Source organism: Cervus elaphus, chromosome 14 (genome assembly GCF_910594005.1).
Source record: "Cervus elaphus chromosome 14, mCerEla1.1, whole genome shotgun sequence".
Lineage (NCBI taxonomy): Eukaryota > Metazoa > Chordata > Mammalia > Artiodactyla > Cervidae > Cervus > Cervus elaphus.
The window spans coordinates 22,038,779-22,061,074 of record NC_057828.1 but is presented as its reverse complement, the minus strand read 5'-3'; the positions used below and the strand labels follow the sequence as shown (position 1 = coordinate 22,061,074).

At 36.6% G+C, this 22,296-nt stretch overlaps 1 protein-coding gene across 1 annotated transcript in view; it reads left to right on the top strand.

The window, feature by feature from the left end:
- The window catches only part of USH2A (usherin), an 890,339-nt gene that overhangs the window by 118,588 nt on the left and 749,455 nt on the right, over positions 1-22,296 (top strand). The window contains exons 10-11 of the mRNA XM_043922807.1: positions 7,687-7,882; positions 11,702-11,832. Coding sequence (XP_043778742.1) covers positions 7,687-7,882; positions 11,702-11,832 — 327 coding nt within the window. The remainder of the gene's footprint in view (positions 1-7,686; positions 7,883-11,701; positions 11,833-22,296) is intronic.

Sequence of the window (22,296 nt, the reverse complement as noted above, 5' to 3'; positions counted from 1 at the left end):
ATAAGGTTTAGCTGTTCTTAGTATACAGAGAGCATTGCCTAGATAACAACATCTGTGGACATTTTACTGTTGAGGGTAGAAAGGGAACTAATTTTGTCTCACTTTTTTATTTTTTTTGCTAGAACAAGGAGTGAATGAAAGGAATTTCCTGATAGAGACAAGCTCTTTTTGCATCAGCTGTTCACAGATTTATTCACTCTTTCATACATTAATTTGTTTATTCATTCTCTCACTTAAGATACATTTATTGAACAAAGTTTCAGGCGTTATGCTGAGATTCACTAGATAATAAAATCTGATTCCTGCTTAAGGAAGCTCAGAATCTAGCAAGGACATCAGAGAAATATATGCACTATTGTAATAATCTATGATAATTGCAGTGATTTTAAAAGTATAGACAAGATGCTCTTTTCTCTGCAAGTGCTTATCGAAATAAGGCTGTACCCATAGTTGTTCTTTGCACTTCTAAAACTTTAGCCTGTATGGTATATACTAGAGTACTCTTTTTTTTTTAGAAAGGTTTGTTTCATTTATTTACCATAATTGGAGAATTAACTGCTTCTTGTAAGTTTTCCAGATGTGTTAAAAGAAGTTTTAATCTGTTTTTTGAAGCCATTCTAAAATAAAACAAATCGCTTACTTTGTTCTGTCACTGAAGACAAGTTGATTTTGGTAACTTGTGGTCATCATAATGAACTTTAGCTTTCAAAGGGCATTGAATCTGTTGGACTTTTGGATCTATTGAACTCTTCCATGAGTAACTTCTGAGAAGATCTCATCCCATCTCCCACCTTCCCATGCCCTTTATGTATCTTTGATTAAGAGGACATTTTCTTCTTCCTTCCTTCAAAGATGCATAGTGGTCATTTGATATTGCTGGATAATTGGCTGAAGAAATATGTAGTTTGTATAGTTAGATTTTTGAAAATGTGACTATATGTATATTTGTAATTTTTCTGTAAATTAGGATCAGATTTTAAATACTGGAAATAAGACATCAAACTTGAGTCTGACAACAGCAGAGTTGATAAAAGTGCCTTTGGACCTGTGGAAGATTTTTGAAAGATTGTCTTTGCTAGTCTATAATAGTAACAAAAGACCACTATTCTAGTTTAATGATCAAGAAGAGAGAAATGTCATTGTGTAATATTAATACATAATGTAGTAAAATAAATTTCATCACTGTTTTCTATATTCAATGATTATTCTATGATTTGTCTATCTGAATATGTCAATGAACTTGACTGCAACTTAGTGGAATTGACTAGCAGCATTTAAGAAGCTATCAAATGAAAGCAGTTAAATGAATCAGTTGATAAAGGTCCTCACCCTGATATAGCCATTGTCTAATCTTATAATTTGTACATCCAGGGACATATCAGGGGGAATCCAGTTGTTACAGAACAAACTGAAACCTAATTGAAATTGAAAGTGACAAGTGATCAACTGCAGATTGGGACATTAAATATAAAACCATTTGGTTCAGAACCTGCGTAAAATATGATATATACCTATTTCTAGATTTTAAATGAAACTTCAGAAGTCATTGATAGCAAAGATAGAAGTAATTGTGAGAATTCAAAAATTTATTCACAATGCACTTAATTAGTATTTCTTCCATTTTTTCTTGACTTTCTTTGTATTTTCAAACAGGAGTTGGGAGAAACAGAGTTATAAGATGAAAAAATGTAACCATTAATGAAATTTGTAAACCACATAAAATCATAAAGTATAGCTTCATCCTTAAGATAAGAGGCCAAAATGTGTGCCAAGGTGCCATTTAGTTATGTATTTTTTCAATTAAATTTTAAAACGACATTTAGGATGTCATCTCTCAAAATCTCTGCTTCTTTATGTTGATCTCATTCTTTTGAAAATTTTTTTACCTTTTAAAAATTATCTTGTTTACTGGTAACTCATTACGTTATGCTCAAAAAAGAGAATCATTTTCTCTGCACCATCTTACTGATCTCTGTGTAATTTAAAACAAGTACATTTTAATTTTCTTAGCTTTCCTCAGTGAATGTGACACAGAAGTGATATAAATAATGTGTAATTTCCTGTAAGTATATGCCGCTGCTGCTGTTTAGTTGCTAAGTTGTGTCTGACTCTTCAAGACTCCTTGGACTGTAGCCCACCAGGCTCCTCTGTCCTTGGGATTTCCCAGGCAGGAATACTGGAGCGGGTTGCCATTCCCTTCTCCAGGGGATCTTCTGACCCAGGTATCAAACTCACGTCTCCTACTTGGCAGGCAGATTCTTTACTGCTGAGCCACTTGGGAAGCCCAGCCATCCATGTACTTGCATTTTATTTGTCCACAATTTTTAATACATTAGCAATAAATGTACACTGTGGAAAGAAATAATATTATAAAAAAGTAAAAGTCATCTGTAACCCTACCATCCATAGACAACCTTGGCCAATAACTTAGTTTATATCACTTCAGATTATTTTATTATTGTTATTTACAAGTCTGTGTCATCTGTTTCTATCTTCTTAAAGTTGTACCTCTATATTCATATTCATATATGAATCTACCTTTATCTAGAAAATAAGATTATACTCTACATATTACTTGTCACTTGTTTTTAAATTCAAATTGTATTATGTAATCTCATCTACATTTGTATCTATGAATGTTTGCAGGATGCTTCTTAGAAGATATATGATTTTTTTTTTTTTACCATTTCCTTACCTTTGGACATTCATATCCTGTTCTTTCTTATTATAAGGGCCATATTATAAAATGTAGTTTTCAAATAGTTTAAAAAATGAACTTTTTTGAATTTCCAGTAGATTTGTTTGGTCCAGTGGAATGTACACATGCTGTCCTGATAGGTGTGGACAACTTCCCCTCCTAGGACTAGTGTCTGTACTCACCCTTTCTACAAATTCTTGCACCCAAGTATTATAATATTTTCTTAAATTGAGAGTTGAAAAAATGGTAACTATGCTTGATTTCTCTGGAAAGGGATGAAATGTTACCAATATTTATGTAGACTTTTTTATTGTTCACGAAAAGGCTAGCCATTGTCACTAACAACTATTTGGCTGGACCAAACCATTCCATTAGGTTAGTGCAAATTCCTCTTTGTTTTTAAATGTTAAAGGACCCAGGACTGTATCTTTGGAACATGGCTATAGTATTGAGCCCAGAATTATTTACTGTAAGACTTTTTTTATAATGGCTTTTAAATTGACAATAAGGATAAAATCTCCCATGAGTCTTTAGATCATAGTCTAAAAGCAGAAATGTTGTGTTCGTAAGAATATCAAAAGAATGGTTTCGCTGAATTTGCTCCACTAACTCGTGTCGGCAGCATCCCAAACTCCAGCAGCTGGCAGTAGCTTTGTGGAAGACAAACTGAATCTGTAATCAGTGTGACAGGACCACAGGTCATCACTTCCACCAAGTTATGCAAAAAGCATAACTTGAATAATATTAAAACCATTATTGGGAGAGCAAAGTCATCAACAAGAATACTTTGAAATAAATTGAAAAAAATTAGACTTCAGGTATTGCAGCAAAATTTTGTATTTGGCCAAAGTTTTGCAGTGAGATAGAGATTTTGAAATATTAAAAGTGAAAGAAGGTGAAGTCGCTCCATCGTGTCTGACTCTCTGTGACCCCATGGACTATAGCCCACCATCCTCCGTCCATGGGATTCTCTAGGCAAGAATACTGGAGTGGGTAGCCATTTCCTTCTCCAGGGGATCTTCCCGACCCAGGGATTGAACCCGGGTCTCCTGCATTGCAGGCAGATGTTTTAACCTCTGAGCCACCAGGGAAGCTTGAAATATTGGAAATGAGATTAATTGCATGGATGACTGACCTGGGGGAAAAAATTTAATAAGCACGTTTCTCTTCTCCCAAGCCAGAAGGTCTGAAATTTAGTTTTCATCTGTTCTTCTGCCTATATGATGAGGATAGATCTCCCCTACATGGAGGACTCCTAGAATTGATAGTTATATGCTGGTGGTATCTCATGACTACTTGGAATGAAGTTTAGATAAGACCTCCTCAGTAGTTGTAGCTACAGATGATAAGACAGAAATGCACTTTGGTTGTAAACTGCTCATTGGTCCACTGTTTGGGCTACATCATCTAAATCAGATCATAAACCAGTACATTTGTGATCACAAAATCCCCTACCAATGGTTGCAGACAATGTTTTAAGTACATGCTGTCTAGCATACTGCTGGTGTCATTTGAACTCAAGATCAAAACTTCTCTTGGATTTTTACCCTGCTCATCCTCCTTATTCCTCCTCCTTTATCTTGTAACTTCTAGATTTTGAATGTGTAATATGTGCTATTTCTGCTTTATTGACTATGCCAAAACCTTTGACTGTGTGGATCACAATAAACTGTGGAAAATTCTGAAGGAGATGGGAATACCAGGCCACCTACCCGTCTCTTGAGAAACCTGTATGCAGGTCAGGAAGCAACAGTTAGAACTGGACATGGAACAACAGGCTGGTTCCAAATAGGAAAAGGAGTATGTCAGGGCTGTATATTGTCACCCTACTTACTTAATTTATATGCAGCAAACATCCGGAGAAACGCTGGGCTGGAGGAAGCACAAGCTGGAGTCAAGACTGCCGGGAGAAATATCAATAACCTCAGATATGCAGATGACACCACCCTTATGGCAGAAAGTGAAGAGGAACTAAAGAGCCTCTTGATGAAAGTGAAAGAGGAGAGTGAAAAAGTTGGCTTAAAGCTCAACATTTAGTAAATTAAGATCAGGTTATCTGGTCCCATCACTTCATGGGAAATAGATGGGGAAACAGTGGAAACAGTGTCAGACTTTATTTTTGGGGGGTCCAAAATCACTGCAGATGGTGATTTCAGCCATGAAATTAAAAGATGCTTACTCCTTGGAAAGAAAGTTATGACCAACCTAAACAGCATATTAAAAAGCAGAGACGTTACTTTGTCAACAAAGGTCACGTTACTTTGTCAACAAAGGTCCGTCTAGTCAAGGCTATGGTTTTTCCAGTAGTCATGTAAGGATATGAGAGTTGGACTATAAATAAAGCTGAGCGCTGAAGAATTGATGCTTTTGAACTGTTGTGCTGGAGAAAACCTTGAGAGTCCCTTGAACTGCAAGGAGATCCAACCAGTCCATCCTAAGGGAGATCAGTCCTGGGTGTTCATTGGAAGGACTGATGTTGAAGCTGAAACTCCAATACTTTGGCCACCTGATGTGAAGAGCTGACTCATTGGAAAAGACCCTGATGCTGGGAAAGATTGAGGGCAGGAGAAGAAGGGGATGACAGAGGATGAGATAGTTTGATGGCATCACTGACTCAATGGACATGGGTTTGGGTAGACTCTGGGAGTTGGTGATGGACAGGGAGGCCTGGCGTGCTGCGGTTCATGGGGTTGCAAAGAGTTGGACACGACTGAGCAACTGAACTGAACTGAATATAGGATATATATGTGTGTGCACATGTGCATTTTTGTATAGTTCCAATTTTGAAAAAGAAAAAATATATATGAAAAGTTTTGAAAAAATAATCTCATTTAAATATTTTGACTTATCACTTGACATTTGAATTGTCAATAAATTTTCTACTTTATTTTATAAAATGGATATTACTACTTTTGTTAAGTACACATTTAGCCTAAAATTTTAGCTCAGTGCCTATGAATTGTTCCTTAATTGGCTTGGTCCATAAATTGTATTTGTATTAGATAAGCTAAATAATTAATTTAAAAAAATTCTAGCTTTAATTGATCCAGTATGTAACAAGTTTTATGTGACTTAGAAAAGTTTTCTTTACTTATACATGCATCTGCACACTTCCAATATGCATGAATTTCATTTACCATAGCTTAGTTAAGCATCAGTCCTCTAAAAACATGTTTCATGTATTAGTTATTATGGTATATTAACTGTAAATAATTATATAACATGTAGATTTTATATAATTTTGCAACTGGCTCTTCAGTCCACAAATTACTAAATAAATAATCATTGCACATCATGATCAGTGACCAATCATGTCTCTTCTTTCAATCTGTGGTAACTGGTCAGTGCATATTCATTAATTATTTCATTCACAAAGAAGCTTGTAGTTATGTAACATCTTTGTCAGTGATAAACTCATTTGGCATTTATGAGTATGAATATTCAAAAAACAATGATTGTTGAAATGATGGAAAGAAAATGTTTTGGGAGTGGAATTTCAATTAAGCATTTCTTCTTACAAACAAACTAGTTGATCAGAGCTACCATTTGCATTTATATATGCAGGCAGAGCAACTTAAGGTGAATTTAGCATAAACGAGGACACTGGTTGTGATGAATAGGTAAAGATGTCCTAGCTTAAGTGATGTTGACAAAAACTTTACCTTAAAGAATTTTCAGATATATTTCATGCCGATGAAAGCACAAACATGCAAATGATGTAAGTAGGCTGATCCATGCTTAGAAAAAGAATGTGACAGTTCTCAATGTGTAGAAAGATGCCTGTTCTATATGGAAATTTATAGAATAAGAAGGTAAACACTATTTAAGATAATGCTTTTTAACAAAGAAAATAATTTAATTCTCAAGGTTTCTAATATTAAATTTTAATTTATTGTTAGTTTTAATATTTTCTATATATTTCCCTTTACATTTTTAACTGTTGAAAGTTTTAATAGTCTCATCTTTACTTCTTTGATGCTCTTCCTTTCTTTATGTAGGTCCAAGTTTCTCACCTATATTATTTTCCTCTTCTCTACAAAACTTTTAAAATTTCTTCCAAGTCAGGTTCACAGGCAACACATCTTTTCAATTTGTGTGTGTCTTACACATCTTTATTTCTCCCTCACTTTTGAGGGATGATTGTGCAGACTATATAATTCTAGGTTGGTGGGTTTTTTCCTCTCAACACTAAGTATTTCATGCAATTCTCTTCTTGTTTACATTTTTCTGAAGAGAAATTGGATGTCTAGTTAGTAACTGTATGCTCAGTGTCTTTAATTTTGGTTTCTCTTTTGGAATTTTTTCTTTAGTTCTCTGTAGTTTGAAAAAGATATACCTCAGTGTAATGGATTTTGTTGTTGTTTCCAATATTTCTTCTCCCTCTGATATTCCTATTATGTGTATTTTGCTACTTTTTCCGTTTCCTCACAGTCCTTGTGTTTTGTTTTTCTTTTCGCATCCATACATGACTACTGGAACAATCATGGCTTTGACTAGACAGACCTTTGTTGGCCTCCTATAGCTGGGACTCCCTGTATTTGCCTGCTTCTCCCATCTTAGGGACAGCTGCTTGCCTTGCGTCCCCCACTTAGGGATGCAGGGAAAGTCGTTTTTTCATTCTGTTCCACATTTTATTTTTTGTTATGATGGAGTGCTGACTCCAAGCTTTTTACTTGGTAGAACCAGGACTTCAAAGTCAAGTTTTTAATGTTTTGAGAAAAAATTTCAGATTGTGAAACAATCATAATTTCCCCCACTGGTTATTAAGATCACTTTACATGATTTCAGCTTGCATTTTCACTTTTATAAATCTGTGTGACCATGCCTGTAATATGCTGATTTCTGATGTATAAAACACTTAAAAAATACAATAGTGTCTGGCTTTTAACTTTTTATTAGCTTTCTATCTGGTGAAAGTTCCTGATAGGTAAATAAAAAGAGAAAATACAGCCTTATATATTTATCATCCTGATATTACTTTATTCCAGTGTGATCGCTGCCTGCCTCTTTATAATGACAAGCCTTTCCGCCAAAGTGATCATGTTCATGCCTTTAACTGTAAACCCTGTGAGTGCAACAGCCATTCCAGAAGCTGCCACTACAACATGTCAGTGGATCCCTTTCCATCTGAGCACTACAGAGGAGGCGGAGGCGTCTGTGATGACTGTGAGCATAACACTGCAGGTAACTAGCAGATAACACAAATAACAAAGATAGGCCTGACCTACATATGATGCATATTATTTTAAATTATATATTGCTATTTTATTTAAGAAAGTGCTTTCATACTATTAAGTTTGAAAACTACTCTGGTTTACCAAATCTTCATAATTCCAATTGCATAGCTTTCAAATACTGGAGTCTTAAGCTATATAATTTCAGGAAAAAGGATTTTTTTTTAAATAAGTTCACACCATTTAATTAGATCATAAATATGTATTGGATAAGTCAAGAATTGTTGTATTATTCTGAATGTGTTTTTGTTGCTGTTTAGTCACTAAGTTGTGTCCAACTCTTTTGAGATCTCATGGACTGTAGTCCACCAGGCTCCTCTATCCATGGGATTTCCCAGGCAAGAATGCTAGAGTGGGTCACCATTCCCTTCTCCAATTCTGAATGTATATATCCTAAAAACAAATTTTCTTGTATGACCCAGATCTTCTACTATTCCTGGATTCTCATGTAGAGATGTTTGCATTCAGATTTGACATGGACTCTGATAATCTGGGAATCCCCTTTTTAAAAATTGTCATTAAAAGCAGAAACTAACTATTAAAGTCTTGTTCCAAGAACCAACCAGCATCTTGACTAATTATTGAAAAATTACTATTTTCTGAAAGGCTGATATGTTAAAAGCAGAAATAAATAATATCAGAATTTGTAAAATATAATGGCCCAAGTCTGATGGGTTTGAAATTATGCTACTTTGAAGCATGAATGAATTTGTTAGATAATTAATGGTAACCTAAAATGGTACAAGCTCTTGGCTAGGTTTTGGGAATATAAAAATTAATAAGATGATGAATTTTATTGTCTCTGTATGGATTATTACATGGTGGTGGTTTGTTGTTGTTTTTGTTTAGTCACTAAGTTGTGTCCATTTCTTTGTGACCCCATGAACTGTACCCTACAAGGTTCCTTTGTCCATGAGATTTTCCAGGCAAGAATATTAGAGTGGGTTGCCATTTCCTCCTTCAGAGGATCTTTTGATGTAGGGATTGTACCCGTGTTTCTATATTGGCAGGCAGATTATTTTTTTTTAAACCAATGAGCCACCTGGGAAGCCCACATGGTGGTAAAGACACCCTATTAAAGGAACAGTTAAAAGGTTTGATGAATGCTAAAGGGGAGAAGAGGAGTAGGAGTTAACCAGGTGAGAGAGTAAGGGTGGATATTAGGGTGTAGACAAAGTTTTCCAGTAAGAGAAACAGTTGCACAATGGCCGAGAGTAAAGCGAAACATGGAGCATTCGCAGAAGTGCAAGTGGTCGATTGTTAGAAAAGGAACCAGGAAGAAAGGCAGAGCTCAGATGCTAGAGGACCATCTAAACTACGATAAAGAGATTGGCTTGTACCCTAAAGTTAATGAGATGCCACATATGGGCACTTCGGGAAAGTATTGTGTTTTTGAAACATCCATCAGGTTATAGAGAATGGTTTGCAGAGGGTCAAAGTGGTTTGGGAAAACCAGTTATTCAGGTATTACAAAAGTTCAGATGAAAAATAATGTGGGAAGACAATTAAGGTGGTGTGAATAGATATGAGTGGATCCAGTAGACATTTAGGGTAGAAAGCGATGGCATTTTCTGAGCAAGGTGCAGAGTATAGATAAGGGAAGTAAGAAGAGTCAAGACTTAGGACTAACACTCTAATTTGAGCAGCAGTCAAAATTGGTACCACCATTTAGATAGGATACAGGAGGGTCAAACTTAAGGAGAAAATGGCAAATTCTGTTTTGAGCATGTTCCCTGTATGTTTCCAAGAAACAAAGAATAAACTCTCTTTGACGCTTACTCCTTGGAAGAAAAGCTATGACCAACCTAGACAGCATATTAAAAAGGCAGAGACTTTACTTTGCCAACAAATGTCCATCTAGTCAAGGCTATGGTTTTTCCAGTAGTCATGTATGGATGTGAGAGTTGGACTATAAAGAAAGCTGAGTGCTGAAGAATTGATGCTTTTGAACTGTGGTGTTGGAGAAGACTCCTGAGAGTCCCTTAGACTGCAAGGAGATCCAACCAGTTCATCCTAAAGGAAATCAGTCCTGAATATTTGTTGGAAGGACTGATGCTGAAACTGAAACTCCAATACTTTGGCCACCTGATGCGAAGAACTGACTCATTGGAAAAGACCCTGATGCTGGGAAAGATTGAAGGTGGGAGGAGAAGGGGCCTACAGAGGATGAGATGGTTGGATGGCATCACCAACTCAATGGGCATGAGTTTGAGTAAGCTCTGAGAGTTGGTGATGGACAGGGAAGCCTAATGTGCTGCAGTCCATGTGGTTGCAGAGTGGGACACGACTGAGTGACTAAACTGAACTGAACTGAGGCAGTCAGAAACACAGTTCTGAAACTCCTTTCTTAAAGAAATCCTTCCATGATTCTTCAGAAAAGATTAGTATAATCTATGTACTTGAGTGGCATCTTATGCTTATCACAGCTTTTAAATGTATATTTATTCCTGTAATTATTTAATTAGGATTCTTCTTACCTACTAGACTATAAGATAGCCCTGTAAAAAGGGTGCATTGTGTATTTTCCTCAGCACTTAGCATAGTATTTGGAATGTGGTAATCACTCAATAAATATTCATTGGATGATTAAAAAAGGAGAGATTTCAAGATTGGAGATGTAAATTTGGGAGTCATCAGCATATATAAATGGAAATATCCTAGACATAAATCCATTTTATTTTTAATTAGCCCATATTCAATATCCATTAGAATGTGAGTTTTTCATTTGATTATGTTATTTTCATGATGGTGGTTTAGTCACTAAGTTGTGTCTGACTCTTGTGACCCCATGGACTGTAGCCTGCCAGGCTCCTCTGTCCATGGGATTCTCCAGGCAAGAAGACTGGAGTGGGTTGCCATTTCCTTCTCCGGGGGATCTTCCCGACCCAAGGATTGAACCCGGGTCTCCTGCATTGCAGGCAGATTCTTTACCCACTGAGCTACGAGGGATGCCCAAGTTACTTTCAGTCTTCTAACATTGGGCCAATTTCAGCAATATTTGAGCAAAAAGTGCAGCATGTTTAAAGGGGGAATTGACAGCCTTGAGTTTTATTTCAGTGATCTGATATGCTAATCATATTTATGTTAGAAACTTCCTCTAATTTAGATTGTTTTCTAATATAAGATGGAAAAGGAAATTTTCTGAATAATAAATTGTAAACAACAGGAATTAGCTTATATTTCTAAAGTGTCAAGATATTCTAACATTTAATATGAAATTTATTTGGTGTAGCTAAATATAAAAATGTATTTTGATATTTGAAATGAAAAATAATGGCCATAGGCACCAATAGAAGCATTCACTTTTAATCACATTGACTATAGAATAATAAATTACATTAAGAGTTGTCTTCTATTTTATCAGATTTAGTTCCAGAAAAATATTTTAATACTATATGCTTATTTGCTTCCAACTTTATGTAGAAATTTCTCATATTTGATTTTGATTCAGTACCTGATCTGAAACTAAAAGTTTTAAGTTTGGAAATAAACTAGTTCTAAATGTATGGGCCCCTGCAAAGCACAGCTTTTTAGAAGTGTGGTATTATATAACAGATGGGAGTTTAATGAAGTAAAGCACAGTTTGTAACAGGTTCATTGTTTCATATGCTGTGGATCACTAAACTGGCAGGTAGAGATGAAAGGTACATTAAAATGGACATCCCGAAAATTATAGAATTCCCTCAAAGGAATACAGTCTTTAATTTTGAATTATGCAGCTGATCTTAATGAATTGGAAGTCATAATGCATAACCTTTCCCTGATGCAGGAAAGAACTGTGAGCTGTGTAAGGATTACTTTTTCCGACAAGTTGGTGCAGATCCTTCAGCCATAGATGTTTGCAGACCCTGTGATTGTGATAAAGTTGGCACCAGAAACAGTAGCTTCGTTTGTGATCAGGTGAGTTCTCACTATCGAAGATAGAGAACAGCTCTCTTTCGGAAACTAATTCAGGGTATGGTCCATCAGTGAAATTGAGGACTATATCGGGAAGTCCTCTCTTGTGTTTGCATTTCAAAGAGAGCTTGGTTTAAGGGTGTTTCTGTGCAACTTTTAATAAAAACATGAAATATAAGGTTGCCTGGATGGTTCTTTGTACATAAGAAAGGCTCATTTTATTTTTAAGTTTCAGTTGTCAAAAAATTGGGAGGTAGGACATTCCATAGACAAAGAAGGAAGTTAGTACATGCCTGGGAATTATTGGTGAATTAATATTAATAAGTGATATTAAGTAAACAAGAACAGTTTTCCTCCCGATTTCATAGCTGATAGTATAGCAACAATCACACATAGATCCAAGTGGAAATTATGATAAATTTCTTGTAACCTTTCCTATAACAGTACAATGAGTTTTTATAATTTTATAAATTTTAATTACCAGCATCACAAATGATGTCTGATCTGTATTAACACAGATCCTAAACTGTATTACCAGTCAGGAAAAGTAGCTCCATATTTTAATGTGCTGTCTTCAGCTGAAGCTTCTTCCCTCTTCTGGTAGTACTACCACATAAACATAGATAAAGGGCAAATTGACATTGAAGAATTAATTCAATGACTGTATTAATTTTTAATATATTTTTAAAAAAGATTTATTTATTTTATTTTTTGACTGTGCTGGGACTTCATTCCTGTGCACAGGCTTTCTCTAATTGTGGCGAGTAGGGCCTGCTCCCTAGTTGTGTTGCTCGGGCTTCATAGGCAGTGGCTTCTCTCTCGTGTGGAGCACGGGCTCTAGGCACATGGGCTTGGTAGTTGTGGCCTCTAGAGTGCAGACTCAGTAGCTGCGGCTCGTGGGTTTAGCTGCTCCACGGCATGTAGGATCTTCCCAGACCAGGGATTGAACCAGTGTCCCTTGCTTTGTCGGGTGGAGTCTTAACTACCAGACCACCAAGGAAGCCCTGATTGTGTTAATTTTTAACAATTAAATTCTTTTGCAAATAGTTTAGAATGCAGTGGTCAAGAGCATAAGCCACAATCTGGTTAAAGAAAAAAGAAATTTTAAGTTACAATGTAAATATAATACATTCAAGGCAAAATATATTTGTCATATAACTTGTAGCATGCATAAAAACTTTTTTAACAATTAAAAGCCAAATACAATGTGAACTAAAATTTTTATTTTTTGAAGACCATCATGTTAACCATAGTGTGTTAATGAAAGAGCATTTTATGCTTCATTGGAATGCTAAAGAGTAGAAAAATAGTTAACAAAGGCAGTTTCTATGGTTTTTATATGGTGATATTGAGGCGCTGTTTTCTGAGAGAATCGTGTTATTTTTTATATATGTTGATTATTAAAATCTGTGTCTTTACACATCTCATCCTTACATGTTTACCCTGAAACTTCAGCATATATGACTTTTGCTTATTATTCAAATCTCAACTCAAATACTGATACATCCTTTGAGATGTCTTCACTTACCACACAATTAAAGAACATTCTTAAACCACTGTATTTCTCATCATCCAATGGTATTTTCATTATGAAAGTGAAAGTGAAGGTTGTTCAGTTGTGTTGGACTCTTTGCGACTCCAGGCCAGAATACTGGAGTGGGTAGCCTTTCCCTTCTCCAGGGGTCTTCCCAACCTAGGGATCCAACCCAGGTCTTCCGCGTTGCAGGCGGATTCTTTACCAACTGAGCTACAAGGGAAGCCCATTTTCATTATAGACTTTATTTAATTAAGCAAATTTATTTATGTACTCTGTCTTCTCTCTGTTCAACACAAGCAATATGGTTTCAGTCATGTAATGAGTACTCTATTTTTGTTTACTAAATGTTGAGAAAATGAGAGATTCTGTCTGAGCACCAATGTCATAGTCAGATGGTCATTTAGAATGGTTATTATAATAATGTGAGCATTATATAAAATTTTCACTTAAATGTATTTTCTCCCTCAAGACCTAAAGTCCAGTAATTTTAGTGTACAGTATTAAAAACTTTTTTGCCTTTTCATACTGTTCCTGGGGTTCTCAAGGCAAGAATACTGAAGTGGTTTGCCATTCCCTTCTCCAGTGGACCATGTTGTGTCAGAACTCTCCACGAGGACCCGTCCGTCTTGGGTGGCCCTACATGGCATGGCTCATAGTGTCATTGAGTTAGACAAGGCTGTGATCCATGTGATCAGTTTGTTAGTTTTCTGTGACTGTGGTTTTTCATTCTGTCTGCCCTGATGGAGAAGGATAAGATGCGTTTAGAAGCTTCCTGACGGGAGAGACTGACTGTGGGGAATCTGGGTCTTGTTCTGATGGGTGGGGCCATGCTCAGTAAATGTTTAATCCAACTTTCTGTCAATGGGCAGGTCTGTGTTCCTTCCCTGTTGTTTGGATGAGGCGGAACTGTGGTAGGGGTCCTGGAGGTAATGGTGACCTCCTTCAAAAGGACTCAGGCCCACACTGTTGTATTCAGTGCCCCTGACCCCGCAGCAGGCCACTGTCCACCCATGCCTCTGCTAGAGACTGACTCCTGGACACTCACAGGCAAGTCTGGCTCAGTCTCTTGTGTGGACACTGCCCCTTTCTCCTGGCTCCTGGTATGCACAAAGTCTTGTTTGTGCCCCCCAAGAGTCTGTTTCCCCAGTCCTGTGGAAGTTCTTTCCCACTGGCCTCCAAAGTCAAATTCCCTGGGGGTTCTCAGTCCCTTTGCTGGATCTCAGGTTGGGAAATCTGTTGTGGGTCCTGGAACTTTCTTAACAATGTGAGAATTTCTGCAGTTTGTGGGTTGTATGCTTGGCAGCTTTATGATGGGGATAATGGCAACCTCCTCTAAAATGGCTTATGCCACATGCTGTGTGTCCCAGGTCTGCTACAGCCAGAGCCCTTATCCCTACGGCAGGCCACTGCTGACCCGTGCCTTCACAGGAGACACTCAAAGGCAGGTCTGGCTCAGTCTCTGTGGGGTCTCTGGGTTCTGGTGAGTACAGGTTTTGTTTGAGCCATCCAAGGGCCTCTGGTGGGTATGGAGTTTGATTCTAAATATGATTTCACCCCTCCTACCATCTTATTGGGGCTTCTCCTTTGCCCTTTTACACTGGGTATTTTTTTTGGTGGGATGCAACATTCTCTGGTCAATTGTTGTTCAGCAGTGAGTTGCAATTTTGGAGTTCTCACAAAAGGTGAGAGCACATCCTTCCCATCTTGTGCTGGCTTAAAATTCAACATTCAAAAAACTAAGATCTTGGCATCTGGTCCCATCACTTCATGGCAAGTAGATGGGGAAACAATGGAACCAGTCGCACACTATTTTCTTGGGCTCCAAAATCACTGAAGTCACCATCTTCAGTGATGTGACTGCAGCCATGAAATTAAAAGACACTTGCTCCTTGGAAGAAGAGCTATGACTAACCTAGACAGCGTATTAAAAAGCAGAGACATTATTGGCCAACAAAGGTCCGTCTAGTCCAAGGTATAGTTTTTCCAGTAGTCATGTATGGACATAAGAGTTGGGCCATAAAGAAAGCTGAGTGCTGAAGAATTAGCATTTTTAAACTTACGGTGTTGAAGAAGACTCTTGAGAGTTCCTTGGACAGCAAGGAGGTCAAACCAGTCCAACCTAAAGGAAATCAGTCCTGAATGTTCATTGGAAGGACTGATGTTGAAGCTGAAACTCCAATACTTTGGCCACCTGATGTGAAGAACTGATGCATTGGAAAAGACCTCAATGCTGGAAAAGATTGAAGGCAGAAGGAGAAGGGGACGACAGAGAATGAGATGGTTGGATGGCATCACCAACTTGATGGATGTGAGTTTGAGCAAGCTCTGAGAGTTGGTGATGGACAGGGAAGCCTGGCATGCTTCAGTCCATGGGGTTGCAAAGATTTGGACATGACTGAGTGACTGGAGTGGACTGAACTGATTAAAAAACTGAATCAAAGTTACAATTCTCAAAGTTTCGTTTATATGACATAACTTGTGTGAACTAAAGCATAGCATATTTTTCCCTCAGGTGTACAACTCAGACATGCAAGAAATTAGAATCTAATTTTTCTCAAATTTCTATCTCAACTCCTTTTCACAGAAGTGGGAGGTAGTTTTGATGGTTCTGTGCTTGTAAATATTTAACAACTACATATCTGAGAAAAACAAAACCCACTGTGATCAGTTTAAGCTACCAATGAGATGTCACTGAATGTGAACTTGGGAAGAATGCTTTTATCATACAGTGGAAACTTTGTTGCTTTTCAGTCACTCAGTCATGTCCAACTGTCTGTGATCCCATGGACTGGAGCATGCCAGGCTCCCCTGTCCTTCACTATCTCCTGGAGTTAGCTCAAACTCATGTCCATTGAACTGATGATGCCATCCAACAGTCTCATACTCTATCATCCCCTTCTTCTCCTGCCTTCAATCTTTCCTGGCATCAGGGTCTTTTCCAATGAGTCAGCTCTTTGCATCAGATGGCCAAAGTATTAGAGCTTCAGTATCAGCCCTTCCAATGAATTGTCTTGGTTGATATCCTTTAGGATTGACTCGTTTGATCTCCTTGCTCTCAAGAGACTCTCAAGGGACTCTCAACAGTCTTCCCTAGCACCGCAGTTCAAAAGCATCAGTTCTTCAGTGCTCAGCCTTCTTTATGATCTAATGGTCCCATCCATACATGATTACTGGAAAAACCATAGCTTTGACTGTATGAGCCTTTGTCAGCAAAGTCATGTCTCTGCTTTTTAACATGCTGTTTAGGATGGACAATGGAGACTGTTTCAGTACAACACTGTCTCTAGGTCTCTCTCCCCACCTCTCATGGGGTGAATCTAATTTTGGGGTGGAATTGTACACTAAGGCAATGATATTTCAGAAGGTGTGACCTCTCTGACCACTAATGTCATCAATATAAATAGGCATCCTTTGAGATCTTGTGGAAATGGAGGTGTTTTTCCTCTCCCAGCTTCGGCAGTGTTTTCAGAGTCCTAGTGGAGAGCCAAAACTCCAAGTCCTGCCTGTGCTAACATGAAGGCTCGCACCTGCTGGGTCAGTGGAGCCAGAGTGGAGAATCTTGATTTCTATACCCACCTGGCAATATCGAGGCAGCATCCCCTCTTTAACCACCAGAGGAGTTTCCTAGGAGGCCTGACTGTTGAAGCAATGGTTAAGTAAGATTCAGATTCTTACAACACCAAAATGTCCAGTATCCAATAGGATAATGACAATCAACAATATCAATATCAAGGTGACTTAGATGTTAGAATTATCATATAAGGATTTTAAAGCATCCATACATTTGTCTTCAGCATATACTTAAAATTTGGCTAAAGAAACATCTCTGAACAGAAAGGAAATGACACATAAAGGAATCTTTTTTTATTTTATTTTATTTTATTTTTTTTTTGTTGTGTCTGACTCTTTTTTTTTTTTTTTTAATTATTTTTTTTTTCCAGTGGGTTTTGTCATACATTGATATGAATCAGCCATGGATTTACATGTATTCCCAATCCCGATCCCCCCTCCCATCTCCCTCTCCACCCGATTCCTCCGGGTCTTCCCAGTGCACCAGGCCGGAGCACTTGTCTCATGCATCCCACCTGGGCTGGTGATCTGTTTCACCATAGATAATATACATGCTGTTCTTTTGAAATATCCCACCCTCACATTCTCCCACAAAGTTCAAAAGTCTGTTCTGTATTTCTGTGTCTCTTTTTCTGTTTTGCATATAGGGTTATCGTTATCACCTTTCTAAATTCCATATATATGTGTTAGTATGCTGTAATGTTCTTTATCTTTCTGGCTTACTTCACTCTGTATAATGGGCTCCAGCTTCATCCATCTCATTAGGACTGGTTCAAATGAATTCTTTTTAATGGCTGAGTAATATTCCATGGTGTATATGTACCACAGCTTCCTTATCCATTCATCTGCTGATGGGCATCTAGGTTGCTTCCATGTCCTGGCTATTATAAACAGTGCTGCGATGAACATTGGGGTGCACGTGTCTCTTTCAGATCTGGTTTCCTCAGTGTGTATGCCCAGAAGTGGTATTGCTGGGTCATATGGCAGTTCTATTTCCAGTTTTTTAAGAAATCTCCACACTGTTCTCCATAGTGGCTGTACTAGTTTGCATTCCCACCAACAGTGTAAGAGGGTTCCCTTTTCTCCACACCCTCTCCAGCATTTATTGCTTGTAGACTTTTGGATAGCAGCCATCCTGACTGGCGTGTAATGGTACCTCATTGTGGTTTTGATTTGCATTTCTCTAATAATGAGTGATGTTGAGCATCTTTTCATGTGTTTGTTAGCCATCTGTATGTCTTCTTTGGAGAAATGTCTGTTTAGTTCTTTGGCCCATTTTTTGATTGGGTCATTTATTTTTCTGGAATTGAGCTGCAGGAGTTGCTTGTATATTTTTGAGATTAATCCTTTGTCTGTTTCTTCATTTGCTATTATTTTCTCCCAATCTGAGGGCTGTCTTTTCACCTTGCTTATAGTTTCCTTTGTAGTGCAAAAGATCATAAGAGACTACTACCAGCAGCTCTATGCCAATAAAATGGACAACTTGGATGAAATGGACAAATTCTTAGAAAAGTATAACTTTCCAAAACTGAACCAGGAAGAAATAGAAGATCTTAACAGACCCATCACAAGCAAGGAAATCGAAACTGTCATCAAAAATCTTCCAGCAAACAAAAGCCCAGGACCAGATGGCTTCACAGCTGAATTCTACCAAAAATTTAGAGAAGAGCTAACACCTATCTTACTCAAACTCTTCCAGAAAATTGCAGATGAAGGTAAGCTTCCAAACTCATTCTATGAGGCCACCATCACCCTAATTCCAAAACCAGACAAAGATGCCACAAAAAAAGAAAACTACAGGCCAATATCACTGATGAACATAGATGCAAAAATCCTTAACAAAATTCTAGCAAACAGAATCCAACAACATATTAAAAAAATCATACACCATGACCAAGTGGGCTTTATCCCAGGAATGCAAGGATTCTTTAATATCCACAAATCAATCAATGTAATACACCACATTAACAAATTGAAAGATAAAAACCATATGATTATCTCAATAGATGCAGAGAAAGCCTTTGACAAAATTCAACACTCATTTATGATTAAAACTCTCCAAAAAGCAGGCATATAAGGAACATACCTCAACATAATAAAAGCTATATATGACAAACCCACAGCAAGCATCACCCTCAATGGTGAAAAATTGAAGGCATTTCCCCTGAAATCAGGAACAAGACAAGGGTGCCCACTCTCACCACTACTATTCAACATAGTGTTGAAAGTTCTGGCCACAGCAATCAGAGCAGAAAAAGAAGTAAAAGGAATCCAGATAGGAAAAGAAGAAGTAAAACTCTCACTATTTGCAGATGACATGATCCTCTATATAGAAAACCCTAAAGACTCTACCAGAAAATTACTAGAGCTAATCAATATAGTAAAGTTGCAGGATATAAAATTAACACACAGAAATCCCTTGCATTCCTATATACTAACAATGAAAAAACAGAAAGAGAAATTAAGGAAACAATACCATTCACCATTGCAACAAAAAGAATAAAGGAATCTTGAAACATCAGGAAGGCATAAAAAACAAGAGTTAAAATATGGCTAAATATAATATATTTTCCCCCTTAGAGTTTTAAAAATTTTTTGAGGATCACTATCTAGTGTGGTTCTCAGTATATTAGAGGAGATATGTAAAACAATTATTTTTAAAATGGAGAGGATAAGACAATGTAGGTGGCAGTAATTTTTCTATCCTTAACTGGAATTGGTAAAATTTAAAAAAAATAGCAGACTTTAATATATGTATATATAATGTAATATCTAGGCAACAACTAAAAAGGCTATAAGAATGTGCTGTAAAACACAACAGATAATTAAAATGGAATTCTGAAAAAATGTTAAAGTAAAAAAATAAATAATAAAATATCTTTAAGTAACCTGCAATAATACAGGGAGAAAGTAAATAGAGATTGAAAAGCAGATATAATTAAATAAAATAAACAAAAAATAAAATGGCATGTCTATTAAGCCTTAATTTAACAATAATGTCATTAAATGTAATTGGTCTAATAAAGCAATTAAAAAAGAGTGACAGAACAGATTTTAAAAAATCATTACCCACTGTCTGCTTTTATGAAAAAAAGTTCACTTTAAGTATTAATTTATGTCCTTTAAGACTGAACATAAAAGGGATAGAAAAATTTTTACTATGCAAAATTTAATAAAAGAAAGCAAGAGTTTCAATAGTAATAGCAGATAATGTGGAATACAGAGCAAATAAAATTTGAGACAGAGATATTACATGATGATCAGAGATAGAAACTGAGATATTACATGAGACAAAGTTATATACATAATGATCAAAGAGCCAATCAATCAAGAAGACATAGAAATCCTAATGTGTTTGTACCAGACAGCAGCACTGCAGAGTATATGAAGAAAAACTAATACCTTAAAGGATAAATAAACAAAGGAAAATCCAACACATTTGATAGAACAATAGAAATTTTCATCAAGAATACAGAAGTAAAAAATATCTTCCAACCAAAAATCTATCTGACGTTTGACAAACAGTCCCCTCAACAGTACCAGAATACACATATTAATTACACAAGGCAGAAAATATCCTTGGACATACAGAAAACTTTAATGAATAAAAAGAACTAAAACCATACAAAAATATGAAATATGAGAACCCTGGGTGTGAATAAAGCAGGGACACAAGGGAAGATTATGACACTAAGTGTTTACTTTAAAAAGAGGAAAAAAAGTATCAAAACTATAATCTGAACTCCCAGTTCAAGAAATTAGAAAAGGAAAAGCAAAGTCGTTTCAAAGCAAGCAGAATAAATGAAATAATAAAACTAAGAGCAGAAATCAATACACATCAAAACAGAAAAACAATAGAAAAATTCAATGAAAGACATGGATCTCTGGAAAGGTAAATTAAGTTGACATGTATCTACCAAGACTGGCAAAGAAAAAATAAATTACTAAGCAAAAATGAAGTATCACTTCAGATCTTGCAGACATCAAAAGAATAATAAGAATACTACCAGTAACTCTATACTCACACATATTACAACTTAGATGAAATATTTCCTCAATCAGTACAAATTGCCAACTCACCCAACATGATATAGATAATTTGAATAACTGCACAACTATTAAGGTATTTGAATTCATAATTAAAAAATAAACTAAAGATGAAATCTCCATGCCTTAATGTTTCACTGGAAAATTCTACCAAACATTTTCAAAGTAATTTGTGTGAGTTCTGCATCTCTGACGGAAAATAGAAAAGAAATGAAGACACTCTAACTGATTTTGTGAATGTATTATCTTGATAGTGTTAGGTAGTTAGAATAGGAAAAAGGAGTCTAGAAGGGTGGTGGCTAAAAGACAAGGAAGGGAAAAGCCCTCAAAAATAGAACAAAGAAAGGTCGGAAGACTGAAGTGAGGACCTCAGGTGAACAAACAGCACTCCTGGCTAGCCCAGTTTACATAGGGCAGGCCCAGGGGGAGGAGATAAAGCATATAAAAAGAGGAGCCAAAATTGGGCCCGGGGCCTTTCTTCTCTTTGCGTCTTTTGGGTTGGCATGCCCTCACGCCTCGAGGATGTATTTTCCTTTACTTTCTAAATAAAACTGAGCTGTGACACAGAGCTGTAACACTGGTCCGTCTGAGGGCTGTAACGCTGGTCCGTTGCTTCAAATTTTTGTTACTATGAGGCAGAACCAAGGAAATTACACACTCCCCTGACAATACAAACAACACAAAGAGTGCATGAAAGAAAAACACAAACCAATATCATTCATGAATCAGAGCAATGATTTTAACAAATTTTTAGCACATGAATTATTCAGCAGTATTTTTAAATAGTTAAACACAAAGACCAAAGTGGTTGTGTTCTAGGAATGCATTATTTCAATATTTGAAAATCAAAAAATACAATCAGCTTATTTTCTGCTAAGGAAAAAGTCACCTGATTATTAATAAGGTTTTCAGAAAAAGTATTTGACAAAATTAACTCACATTCATGATAAACACTCTCAGAAAACTACAAATGGAGAATTTCTTCAATTTGAAAACAAATGTCTATACAATACCCACCTACTGCTGACCTCCTACTTATAAATGAAAACACTCAGTGAAAAACAATGCTCTCCCCCTAAGGTCAGAAACAAGACAACAGTGTTCTGTTGAACACTGTATTGTAGGTTCCAGCCAGGGAAATTAGGCAAGAAAATGAGAAAGAAAAATCATCCTCCAACTAATAAAAATAAATGAAAAAAAGAAAAAGAATTGTTTAAGGATAGTAAAAAAAAAAAATCATCCCGATTGAAAAGGAAGAAGTAAAACTTTCTTTGTATATAACATGATCTTGTAGGTAAAAAGAAAATCCCAAG